This window comes from Acanthisitta chloris, unplaced genomic scaffold (genome assembly GCF_000695815.1).
Source record: "Acanthisitta chloris isolate BGI_N310 unplaced genomic scaffold, ASM69581v1 scaffold19225, whole genome shotgun sequence".
Classification (NCBI taxonomy): domain Eukaryota; kingdom Metazoa; phylum Chordata; class Aves; order Passeriformes; family Acanthisittidae; genus Acanthisitta; species Acanthisitta chloris.
Window position 1 is genome coordinate 26,564 of NW_008673732.1, and position 11,968 is coordinate 38,531.

Sequence of the window (11,968 nt, forward strand, 5' to 3'; positions counted from 1 at the left end):
AGGAATGGTAAGCCACAGAAATGGTTAAAATGGTCTTGAACTGTAATACATTTTATGGAAACCTGTGTCCACTGCCTGCTTAACTTTGACTCATCACCATCAGCAGTTGGTTAGTTCTTAGTAATTTGCTGCTTCTTGAAATTGCTTGGCAGTTTTTCATACCCCACAGGTTATTTTGGTTCATATCAGACTACTGAATAGCATGGATATGTGGGAAAAGGTATCTGTGTGAAGCAGTAATTCTTGAGTTTTAGGCTGTGGTCTTGCTTCTGTAGCCTTGACCAAATAACCTGAACTCTTTATTGGCTTTTCCCAATATAATTACCTCATCAGACACCATGGTAGCAGATTAACATTCAAAGACAAAATATGGTAACTACTTTAACTGTAAACCAAATAAAGACTTGGGTGTGGACTAGTAAGTAAACAGTGTGGGAACTGGAGATGTAAAAACAAATTATTTTTTCCATATTTCAAACACTTCACAAATTCATTCTGTGTGCTCTTTGTTGTTTACATCACTGCTGACAGACTTTTTTTCTGCATAGACATCTAGCCTTTGAGACTAAATTTATTGCAGGTTCTAAATACTCTTTTATACCTTATGGTCTTTGTTTCCCTCCTGAGTTCTCATACCCACAAACTGAAAGAAATCAATAAATGGTCACTGGGCATTCAAGTTCAGTTTCTACACTGTTTTATGTATCATAGTAACTTCAATATTATAATTACTGTATTGATTGTGTAGCTAATGAATAATGGCTGTTAAACCTATTCATGCTTTAGAAAGGCAGGAAGTACTGTCTGCCTTTGATTTAATTAGAAATGGACAGATTCACATTTTCAGTAAAGGAAAGGAGATGGGGTGGGTATAGATGGTACATCTCTTAATACTGTAAGTGATGCTGCACTCCAATCAATCTGAATGGCTCCTTTCCCTTTTTAATGGACATGACTGGACATGGCATTTATGCCACAGGAGTGTGCATTTTACATGTATATTGCACAAGATTAACAAAGGGTCTATATTTACCAATCCTCCCAGTTTAGCCTCTCCTGCTGCTGTGCACTGCCCTCTCACAGAGGCAGTAGTATGAGATTTTGAGCTGCCTGCTGCTAACACCCTCTGCGTGTTCAGCCCAACACAGACAATCAATGTTTCCCCTGTAACAGTGAAATATTAATAGTGGGTTTATGTTCCAGGACAGCACCTTTTTAGCTGAACGTCCTTCAGCAGATGAATCAACAGTCAGCAATGCCTTGCCTTTTGATTACACCAAACCAGATTCCACTTTAGATATTGAACAGTCCAGTGACAATGAAATCCAGCCAAGACCAGAAACCATGGACTTTGAGGCTGGTTTGGCACCTGAAGCTCCACTTTTCTCAGAGGTTGACATGACTTCTTTGCCTGATGGGCTGAATTTAGAGGATGAGGATCATTTGGCCACTGCACCAGCATTAGTGCATGATTCTGTGGACTCTCTGGAATGGCTTTCAGCCCCCACTTCTTTAGATGGTAAGTTAATGTCATTGACTGAAACTTAAATTCGGATGCCAGCATTTCCTGATACTCACCAAATTAGAGTTCACCAAAATGCCTTTTCAGAAAGGTCTAAGACTTGGATAGCTTTATCTGCTAGTTTTTAACTTTTCCTGTGAGCATGAGAACAGTATACCAAGGTAAAATGCTTGTAATAGCTTATAATTCCTGTTTATCCCTTCAGGAAATTATACTTATTTAATTGCATCAAAATAATTTTTAATGTCTTGACTTGGCCCACAGAATATCTGAATGGAAAGTGGGAGAAGTCAACAGGGGTCCTTCTGACTTTGACATACAAAGGCCAGGATATATCATGGGAAACGTGGAATACAGATCTAAAGTTAATAGAATTAATGTAATTTGACACTTTTTATCATAAACAACTAACTGGAAATTTATTTTTAGTGTTTGAAGATACTGGACTATCTGAAGACCTTTTGCCTTCAAGTCCTTCTCACCTTGTGCCTGAAGAATCTCCATCTACAGATGATTATGCAGTTCCTCTGCTTTCTGCACCAACAGTGGCCTCTTCATCAGTCATAGAGGCTGATATTAAAGAAACAGTTTCTGCTGAGAAGGAAGAAGTAACTCAAGGTAGTCTTGAGGGCAGTGACAGTGCAGAATCTGTGGAAGAAATTCCTTTTCCCTTAGAAGTACCCCCTATGGAAGACGAAACTGATATAATTTTTGGAGATAGAGTTATATATGATGATGGGTCTGGTTCAGCTTTTGATGGTTCAGGAAAAGAAATGGAATCAAGTATTTGGCCTTGGGAAGAAGCAACACTGGAACCAGTTTTCTACCCTGGTCCTGATAGCTGGCTTGAAGATGACAATGAGTCTTTGTTAATCAAAACTGAGGATATTCCTGAAGGCATGATCTTAGACTATATTCTTAACTCTGGGAATAAATTAGATTATGATCCTTCCAGAGATGAGAATGAAGGTATGGTCAGTATAAAAGATTTCCTTGATGAGTCTGAAATATTTGTCTTTCCAGAGACTACAAGTCCGCAAGTACCTCTGTTACAGACAGAAGAACCATCATCTGTGGAACCATCTACACAGACAGAAACACTGGGCATGTATGATTCTTCTTCCATTAAACCATCCTTGGTTTTGGAGCCTGCAGTGGATCATTCCTCTGTAGACATGCCAACTGGAGAGGCCCCTGTCTCACCACAGTATACAGATCTGTCTGTGGAAGATAGTCTCCTTACATCTACAGGGACTGTTGGTATGGAGCAACCTGAAGAGTCAATTGTAGATGAGAATATAATTCCTGAAGCAGTTGAACACCAAGATGAAGATGGGACCATAGTAGAAGATCTATTCACAGTGAAGCAGCTAGATGCATTGGAAGCTGCTACAATAGGACACTTGGACATAAGCTCTTCAGAAACTATTCTGACTGTAGAGCCTTCTGTGGTAAAGCCTGATGCTTCTGCAGAAGAGCAGGAAACCCTAGATTCATCATTGGCAAGCCAAGAGACTGCTGAATCAGCAGTAAAGAAACCAACTGATGTTTGGCCTACTGACAGAGCACTTGAAACCTCTTTAGATCAGACAGTGGAAGCAGCAATGCCAGCTTCAACTCCTGTTTCCATGAGCTTCAGCACTGTTATGAGTTATGAAACAGTGAGTGTAACAACAGGTGCCATTGAGCTTCCATCCCATCTCCCCCCTCTGGGATCCACGACATCATTGTCTGTGGCTACCTCAACAAAGCTGGAAGATGAAATGACAAGAGTCCCGGATGTTTCAGTAGACCTGGATCATGTAAGCACTGTCCGCTTTTTTCCTGAGCAGACTGAGGAGGGAAGGAGAATGACTGAAAGTCCCGTGGAGCTAACGACTCATGTCCGGTCCACGGAGATGGCCAGTGTGGCTTGGGCCACACATGAAACTCACTATAGTAGCACTGTCCCATCCAGAGCTCTAGTTGTGTTTTTCAGTCTTCGGGTTACCAACATGATGTTTTCAGAGGACTTGTTTAATAAGAACTCCCCTGAGTACAAAGCATTGGAGCAGCGATTCTTGGAACTGGTAAGAATCACTTCTATGCTAAACGTCCAGTATCAGACAGATAAAGATTGTTGCTAATGATATTTAGTCATCTCTCTTGTAGAGAGCAACCCAGAACTGGTGTTTACAGATATTATTTGTGTCTCTCCATGGGAAAATTCTGTCTGGAAATGGGTGGTGGGGTACTGTTTGTCTTTCATTCAGTCAACAGTCTCTCTGAAGCAGAACTTCTTTTCACTATGGGTCAGCTGCCCGGCTGGTGTCAATAAATGTAGCAATGTAGCTGAAGTCACTACCATGTTCCCCTTACTTGCTTCCAGAGCGCTGTGGGAGAAAGGGAGCAAGATGTGAATAAATTGGGGCTGTGATGAGGTACCTTTTCTGCAACACATTCAATCCATCCTGGGTAGGAGGTAGCTTAGGGAACTAAGCTGTTCCTAACCTGGCTGGTGACTAGCAAAGCCTCAGAGGAGTTATACAGCAACAACTACCAAATTTTAATTGGAAAATTCCCTTCCTCTGACTGAAATGAACCTTGTGTTGTGGGAGATGAAGGCAGCAGAGAGAAGGAAGAGGGACATCCTTGAACGAAAAACTGTGAAATGGCAAGTATGCCTGGTGCGTAGATCAAGGGAGAGCATGAAGTATGTTCTGAGAAATGTATTTCTGAATCGTAGATTTTTCTAAACTGTCTGCAAACTCTTACACTCTTAAGAACTGCCTGAAGTACTTGGGCTCCTGGCCGGCTGCCAGCACAGACCTCTACTGGGTCTTCACTGTGGGATTTTTATGAAATCATTCAGACTCCTATTGTCTGATGCAGTAACACTGCAACTGGCTTGAGTAGAGAGAGATTCAAAGATTCAGCTTTTCTGACACATGCCCTGTGTTGCAGCTGGTGCCCTACCTTCAGTCAAATCTGACAGGATTCCAGAATCTGGAAATCCTGAACTTCAGAAATGGCAGCATTGTGGTGAACAGTCGAATGAAATTTGCCAAACCTGTGCCTCGGAATGTCACCAACGCTGTGTACATGATCCTGGAAGACTTCTGCAACACTGCATATCACACCATGAACCTGGCCATTGATAAATACTCCTTGGATGTGGAATCTGGTAAGGATGTCAGGGATTTAGAACAATTTCTGCTTTATGTACTAAGGATCCCAGCAGCTTAGAGCCTGCCCACTGCTTTTCACAGGCTGGACTTTAGAAAGACAGTCTTTCAAAGAGTTCAAACAAGGAAACAAATAAAAATCTGTTATGAGATTTAAGAGATGAAAATCAAAGTGGGACCCAGACAGAGCAAACTGTATGGGGTTCATATAGAATTATGGGGACAAGTTCACTCATGTAATACTCTATATAATGCCACTGTGATTTGCCTGAGGAGTGAGGGAGCAGGGTGGTCAGGGAGAACCATGGTGCCCCTCTCTCTTGTGCTTAGTTTCATGTGTGGTTTGAACTTATTCCATGTGGTTACTCCCATAGGTTTATGGGAGCCAGTTTAGCTTCCAGGTGGGCATCTGCACAGGTAACAGCTGCTGCCTCATCCTTGTGGTAAGGTCTTGGTTGCACTAAAAAGTTACAGGCCCTCTTGGTTCAGTCCTTGAATACAGGGAGAAAGCTTTTTCCCTGTCCAAGTTACCCAGTAGTTTACCATATAAACAACTCAGAAACACTTCCTGTTTTAAGGTTAGAGATAAATAAAGAGTGCTGACCTGTTGGCGAATGGTAACTGTTCTTCTCAGACAGTTCTCTTATAAAGATAGTCTAATTAGCATGACAAATCTTCTGCTATTGATTAACTGTTTGCTAGCCTCTTAAGCTTGGCACAAGCGAGATATCTCAAATGCTACAAGCTTGCAGACAAAAAGGACACAGGAGGAGGTGAGTGCAGAAAGTCTCACTGCCCTTCCCTATATGCTGCCTAGGTTTTCTATAACAAGAAATACTGGAGATCAGCTGTGTTTTTATCGTTTGCAAAATATAGTTCCAGCAGACTGAGAACATATGAGATACTGCACATTCCAGTAAGAAAAAGAACACTTCATACTTGCTTTTTAAATTGGTTTGCTGGGTAGCCTTAGCCATGCCAGTGGCATGCTCTGTGCAGACAGAGGAATACCTACTAGTGCTTGTTTGCCTTAGCAGAACCTTTTGTTACTCAGGAGAGACACACACTGGATTTTTGTGGATTAACCAAGACATCATTAGAGAAAATGGCAGCAGACAACCAGCTCTTCGCCTAAGATTTTCCTCTATCATGAATTTTTTCTGCTCTGTCTATTGTCAGGTGATCAAGCAGATCCCTGCAAATTCCAGGCCTGCAATGAATTCTCTGAATGCTTAGTAAATCGCTGGAGTGGAGAAGCTGAGTGTGTCTGCAATCCTGGCTACCTAAGCATCGATGGGCTGCCATGCAACAGCATTTGTGATCTGCAGCCAAACTTTTGCCTGAATGATGGAAAGTGTGACATAAGCCCTGGGCACGGAGCCATCTGTAGGTAGGTCACCTGCTGTTTGGAGTTGTGCTTCTTGTATGAAAACCTCTTATTGCCTCCTCTGTTGTAGCATTTTACAAGACTTGTCAAAAATTCTGTATAATACATAACAAGTGAGTAGACAGTGAATAGCATTCATGTTATGGTGCTGAGAGCAAGTCCCAATATTAATGTGACTTCTCCTATGTATATATCAGAAATGAGACAGGAACAAATTAATAGAATAGAAACATAAGGAACTTAGCTAGGAAAAATGGTTGTAATGGAGTCACACACAGTTGTTCAAATCACTTTCATTGAACTTTGGGGATAGAATTTATCTCCAGAGGTTTTCTCAAGTAGCGAAGTATTAGATAATGTCATATAACACATGAGAGTTAAGTCCATGACAGAAATTCATACCTGAAAGGCTTATTGTTAGAGCATAAATATATTAAATATAATGCTTTTGGTTAAGAAAAAGTCATAAAAGTAAATCATTGGACATTTGGGAAAAACCACGTGTGGTTCATAAAAGAATGAATGCGCAGGCCCCATATTTCAAATTTTTGCTTAAATAAAAGATACAGTACAGATCCTGTAGCTGAACAGGATTGCTGTATTTTGCAGGTAATGGAAAAGACTTAGTACAAGATACAGACAAATTGATGCTGCCCCTGACACTGCACTTGATTTTTTACTTTTCAAACAATGTAACTGTCTGTTTTTAAAAGCAACTATACCTATGAACAAAAGTTAAGAGAATTATTGCGGAGTATTACTACTAGTAGCTATTATTTTTCTTATTTCCTGTGATTTTCTTTTTAAACTTTACCTAGAACATCTCTAAAGTCAATCTTAGAGTACTAGCAGCTAACAGAAGAAAGGAAAATGTTTTAAAAACCATAAAAATGGGTATCACAGATGTATTATAAATTGAATAATATTTGTATAATAGTGTTAATTAGAAGCAGGAAAGTATCTGAATTCAGGCATGCTCTGGCTGCTATTTATTAAGAACTTTTTGAAAAAAAATGAAATATTGCTTACTATTTTCAGAAACTATTTCAGATAATTACATTAGAAGACTCAGTTTACTGATGTTTCTTATTAATAAGGTCCATTGCTGTGAGTGGTCATAATACCTTACAATCCCATGATTTTTTATAGCAAGAACTCTAAAATGCATGTAATGCAAATATATTAATTTTACTGCTATATTTAAAGTCATCATTAACATTAAAGTTCTCATGTTCAAAACCACAGTAAAACAGCAATACTGAATACTGGTTTGGGTAGCCATTCCAAAGATGCAATCTTTGATACACACTTCTTTCATAGAACCATCAAGGTTGAAAGAGGCCTTTAAGATCATCAAGTCCAACTGTTATCCTGTCACTCCACTGTAACCCCTAAACCATATCTTCCAGCGTAAGATCCAGACAACTCTTAAACACTTCAAGGATAGTGACTCCACCACCTCCCTGGGCAACCTGTTCCAATGCCTGACCACCCTAACAGTGAAACTTTTTTCTAATATCTAATCTGAATCTCCCCTGCCTCAGTTTATGGCCATTCCCACTAGTCCTCTCATTGCAGGCATGGCAGAAGAGACCATCCCTCACCTCTCTACCCACCCCTTTTAGGTAGTTGGAAAGAGCGATGAGCTCACCTCTGAACCACCTCTTCCCAAGGCTAAACAAACCAAATTCCCTCAGCTGTTCCTTATACAATATGTTTTCCAGACCTTTTATGAGCCTCGTTGCCCTTCACTGGACTTGCTTCAGCACCTCAATGTCCTTTTTTAAAGTGAGGGCCCAGAACTGAACAAAATACTCAAGGTATGCACTCATCAATGCTGAGTACAGGGGGATGATCACTTCCTTAGTCCTGCTGGCCACACTATTCTTGATACCATTGGCCTTCTTGGCCACCTGTGCACACTGTTGGCTCATATTGAGCCCCTGTCCACCAGCACTCCCAAGTCCCTTTCTGATGAACAACACTCTAGCCACTCCTCCCCCAGCCTGTAGCACTGCATGGGGTTGTTGTGTCCCAAGTGCAGGACCAGCACTTCACCTGATTGAACCTCATGCAATAGTAATATTTTTTCTCTTTCTAGTAATTTATTTGATGTATCTATTTAACTAACCATTGTGGAATTCACTACACTAGTAACATTCTGCTTGGTTAATACACCTTCATTTGTATATGTATTACAAGATGATGAAGACAACTGCTTTCTACCTTTACAGCGTTTGCTATATCATGTGTAAGGATCAATCACAAGAGGACTTTTTACTTGGTCTAAACACCTTCCAGTTTAACACATCACAGTATAATCTAAATTGCAAAAAACACAGGCTTTTTCTATCACAAATGCATTAACATTTAACTATTTTACCTATCTTCATTTAATTCAGTAACTGGGGTAGTTCAGCTTGGAGAAGAGAAGCCTCCTGAGAGACCCAATTGTAGACTTTTGATGCTTAAAGGAGGTGTATTGGAAAGATGAGGACAAACTTTTTGCAAGGGCTATTGTGACAGGACAGGGGGTAATGGTTTCAAACTAAAAGAGGGTAGATTCGGGCTAGAGAGAGGGAAGAAATTTTTTACAATGAGGGTGGTGAAATGCTAGAACAGGTTGCCTGGAGAGGGAGTAGATGTCACATCCCTGGATTGGACAGGGCTCTGAGCAACCTGATCTAGCTGAAGATGCCCCAGCTCAGTGCAGGGGGGTTTGACTAGATGACCCTTAAATGTCCCTTTCAACCCAAACTGTTAAATGATTCTATATCAAAAAGAATGTTCATCATCATCATCATAAATGAAAATTGGTGACTGAACAATGCAAAGGAATTCACTGAGGTGGCTTAACTGAAGGCATGTCAGAACAGGAAGTTAAATACGTTAACTAAAGCTTTTGCTGGTGTTTAATTTCCCTGTGTTTCTTTGTGGCAGGTGTCGTGTGGGAGAGAACTGGTGGTACAGAGGGGAACACTGTGAAGAATATGTGTCTGAGCCACTGGTTGTGGGTATTGCAATTGCTTCTGTGGCAGGATTCCTTCTTGTGGCATCTGCTGTCATCTTCTTCTTGGCCAGGACCCTTCGAGACCAGTACACGAAGAGTGACACGGGGGATTCACAGGGGTAAGTGACACCATCTACTATTTTAAAACATATCTGCTACAATAAGGATAATTGTCCTAAGTCTTATATCACCCAGTTGACAAAGCAACAGGATGTACAGGCACCTCCAAATGCCAGGCTTCCTTAGTCTATCTGCTGCCCTTTCAGGCTGCAGAGAAGCTCACAGTTTGTTTATTGCTCCCCCAGGCAGGGTGACAGCCTCTCGTCCATTGAGAATGCAGTTAAATACAACCCCATGTATGAAAGTGATACGACTGGCTACAGCCATTATTACCGGAGATATCCTCAGCTAACGTCCTACAGTTCTACCAGTGCAGAGACATCCACAGACTACAGCAGTGAAGAGATCAGGCACATTTATGAAAACAGTGAGCTTACTAAGGAGGTAAATGACCTTGTTTTCATAGTGGCATGGGAAAGATCATGTAAACAATAAGTTTATTCCACACTTCTCATCACAGAGGTGGGCCCAATCTTTCCCCAGTGTCTATGCTCTAGATAAAGAGGTTGCAACTATGGCTGCTGCAACTATTTAAGAGAAGACAGAAAGGTTTTCTTTCCCTGATTGCTTTTAGGTGTAGAGAAAAGGTATGGGTTTGTTTTGACATGTAATGAATTTCACATGATAAAGGAGATGACAGTTTAAGTAACTTCAGGGGAGTTGGGGAGGTTTGATGTATTGCTCGACACAACTTTTACCTTTTAATGCCAACTATCTTAAGTAAGAGTAGTTACATAGTAAAAACCTGGTGCATCCAGGCCTTTTCAGAGGTTTTTTTTAAATGGCTTTTAAAGTTTAGGTCTTTCTATAACCTGCAAGTAAGATCACAGCCTTCTCCTTTCTTCCTGGAATCAATATCCCAGGTTTACTCTAGAAGACTAAAGAGAAGGGATTTACATCCTAGAACTAACCACAAATCCTTAAGCAACTGTGAGAGGTGTGAATCCAGCATGTAGCTGGACTGGTAGGCAGAGTATCTGTGAGAGATAAATGGTTTTGTTAAAGCTTGTTGAAAAGGCACACTGTCCAAACCTGGGTTTGGATTTAAAAGTGAAGTTTTACTGAATTCAAATTAAGTGCTTCACATAAAAAAAAAAAGCATGAAGAAAAATTTTAGTATCAGAGTGCCCATTTTCAAGCTCTACTCCTTGAAATAGCAATGCACAGTTTTACTTTCCAAAACCTACAAATCAGTAATTTCAGTAGTATTCTAATTTCTATTATGTACTTACAATTCTGTTTCTTGTATTCTAGGAAATTCAAGACAGAATCCGAATTATAGAGCTCTACGCTAAAGACCGTCAATTTGCAGAGTTTGTTAGGCAGCATCAAATGTGAGTGAAATGTCTTGTCTGGATAATTAACTCCTTTGATGTTTTCTCCTGTGGCCTTTACTACATTACTGTATTTTTTAAGGGCCTAGAAATGCTGGGACACTAGAGGCTAAGATTTCAAAATTATTTTTTAATAGATTCAACCCTTTTAAAATACTTAATAATAAGTGTTAAAAGTAGATAACTTGAGAAAATACGTTAAGACAGTGAACAGGAATCCCAAAGTTAATGGGTGTCAGAACTCTGACATCAATTTAGATCCTAGAGAACACAGATAGAACCTTCTTAACTCTTCTGGTGTAGTTCCCATTGCTAGTGCTCTACTTAAAATAGAAGTTTTAAAAGCATGTTAGTTATCTTGAGTTCTCAAGACTTGGCAACTAACCAAGACTGAACAGGTAACTAGTATGATCCTGTCTAGCATGGTAGAAAACTACCATCATAGAAAGTTTACAACTCCAAACAATCATTCTGAGCTGTGTTCTTTGCTGAAAGCTAAGCATGAAGAAGGTTGTCAAGGAACTAATTATTAGCATACACACTCTCATGAACTGTACTACTGCCATAGCAAGAAGCAAGTCACAGCTTGCTGAGTTAGAAAGATACTGTAGTAGAATTCCTTGGGATCCTATTAAAAATAGCTACAGTAGCAAAAAACCCAACTTGTGTTCCCAGATCTTCAATTGTAATTTTTTTTAATTGAAAAAAACAGCAGTTCACATTTTTTTATGTTCATTTTTTCATCCTGAAAAAGATCATTGTCTAAATTTTCCACAGCTGGAAAGTAGTAAGGGCTGCCTTATGTAAGCCTTGAATCCAGTGTTTGAAAGAGACTAACTTAATCATTGCTTCTCTGTTTTTCATTTCAGGAAGCTGCTTTAAGGAAAAAAAGAAATTGATAGAATGCACGTGGGAGATAAAGACTACCTTGTTGCCACAGCAATGGGCTCAGATGTAACTGCGAAGTTACTTATAGTCTCAACATTGCATGGATGGATACAGATGTTTTCTAAATGAATGGCTAAAATGTACAGATGTCTGTTTATCTCAATTACTTCTGGCTTTTCTGTGTAAAGTGACATTTTTAAGAGGTGATCTTAAGTGGCAGAGGTTATGAAAGTTCATTTTTCTTTAACTCTGAAACGGACAGTGAAAGTTTGTATACAAATGCAAAAAAAAAAATCTCCTCAGGTATGAGAAGATACATGCACAAACAAAATAAAATGCACATCGAAAATTCCTGCCTGGCATTTATCCCCTCACTGGAGGCTTCAGTGGTGATTTCATGGGTATAAAACACTAATGGAAATAAATACTTCATTTGCAAGGGAATGAGTTGTAGGGGTGAACTATTGTGCTAGGATTATGTAAACTTTTTTTTTTTAAGCATTCCCATTATCAACACAAACATAACCTCACTGGAAAAATTGT

General features: G+C 39.9%; 1 protein-coding gene across 1 annotated transcript in view; it reads left to right on the forward strand.

The window, feature by feature from the left end:
• Nucleotides 1-11,727, forward strand: part of LOC103802575 (interphotoreceptor matrix proteoglycan 2-like) — a gene marked incomplete at its 5' end in the record, with an annotated part of 34,546 nt that extends 22,819 nt beyond the window's left edge. The window contains 8 exons of the mRNA XM_009075060.1: nucleotides 1,204-1,519; nucleotides 1,952-3,591; nucleotides 4,466-4,685; nucleotides 5,866-6,076; nucleotides 9,014-9,202; nucleotides 9,389-9,587; nucleotides 10,458-10,537; nucleotides 11,407-11,727. Of these exons, the coding sequence (XP_009073308.1) occupies nucleotides 1,204-1,519; nucleotides 1,952-3,591; nucleotides 4,466-4,685; nucleotides 5,866-6,076; nucleotides 9,014-9,202; nucleotides 9,389-9,587; nucleotides 10,458-10,537; nucleotides 11,407-11,419 (2,868 nt within the window). The remainder of the gene's footprint in view (nucleotides 1-1,203; nucleotides 1,520-1,951; nucleotides 3,592-4,465; nucleotides 4,686-5,865; nucleotides 6,077-9,013; nucleotides 9,203-9,388; nucleotides 9,588-10,457; nucleotides 10,538-11,406) is intronic.
• Between the last annotated feature and the right edge of the window lie 241 nt (nucleotides 11,728-11,968).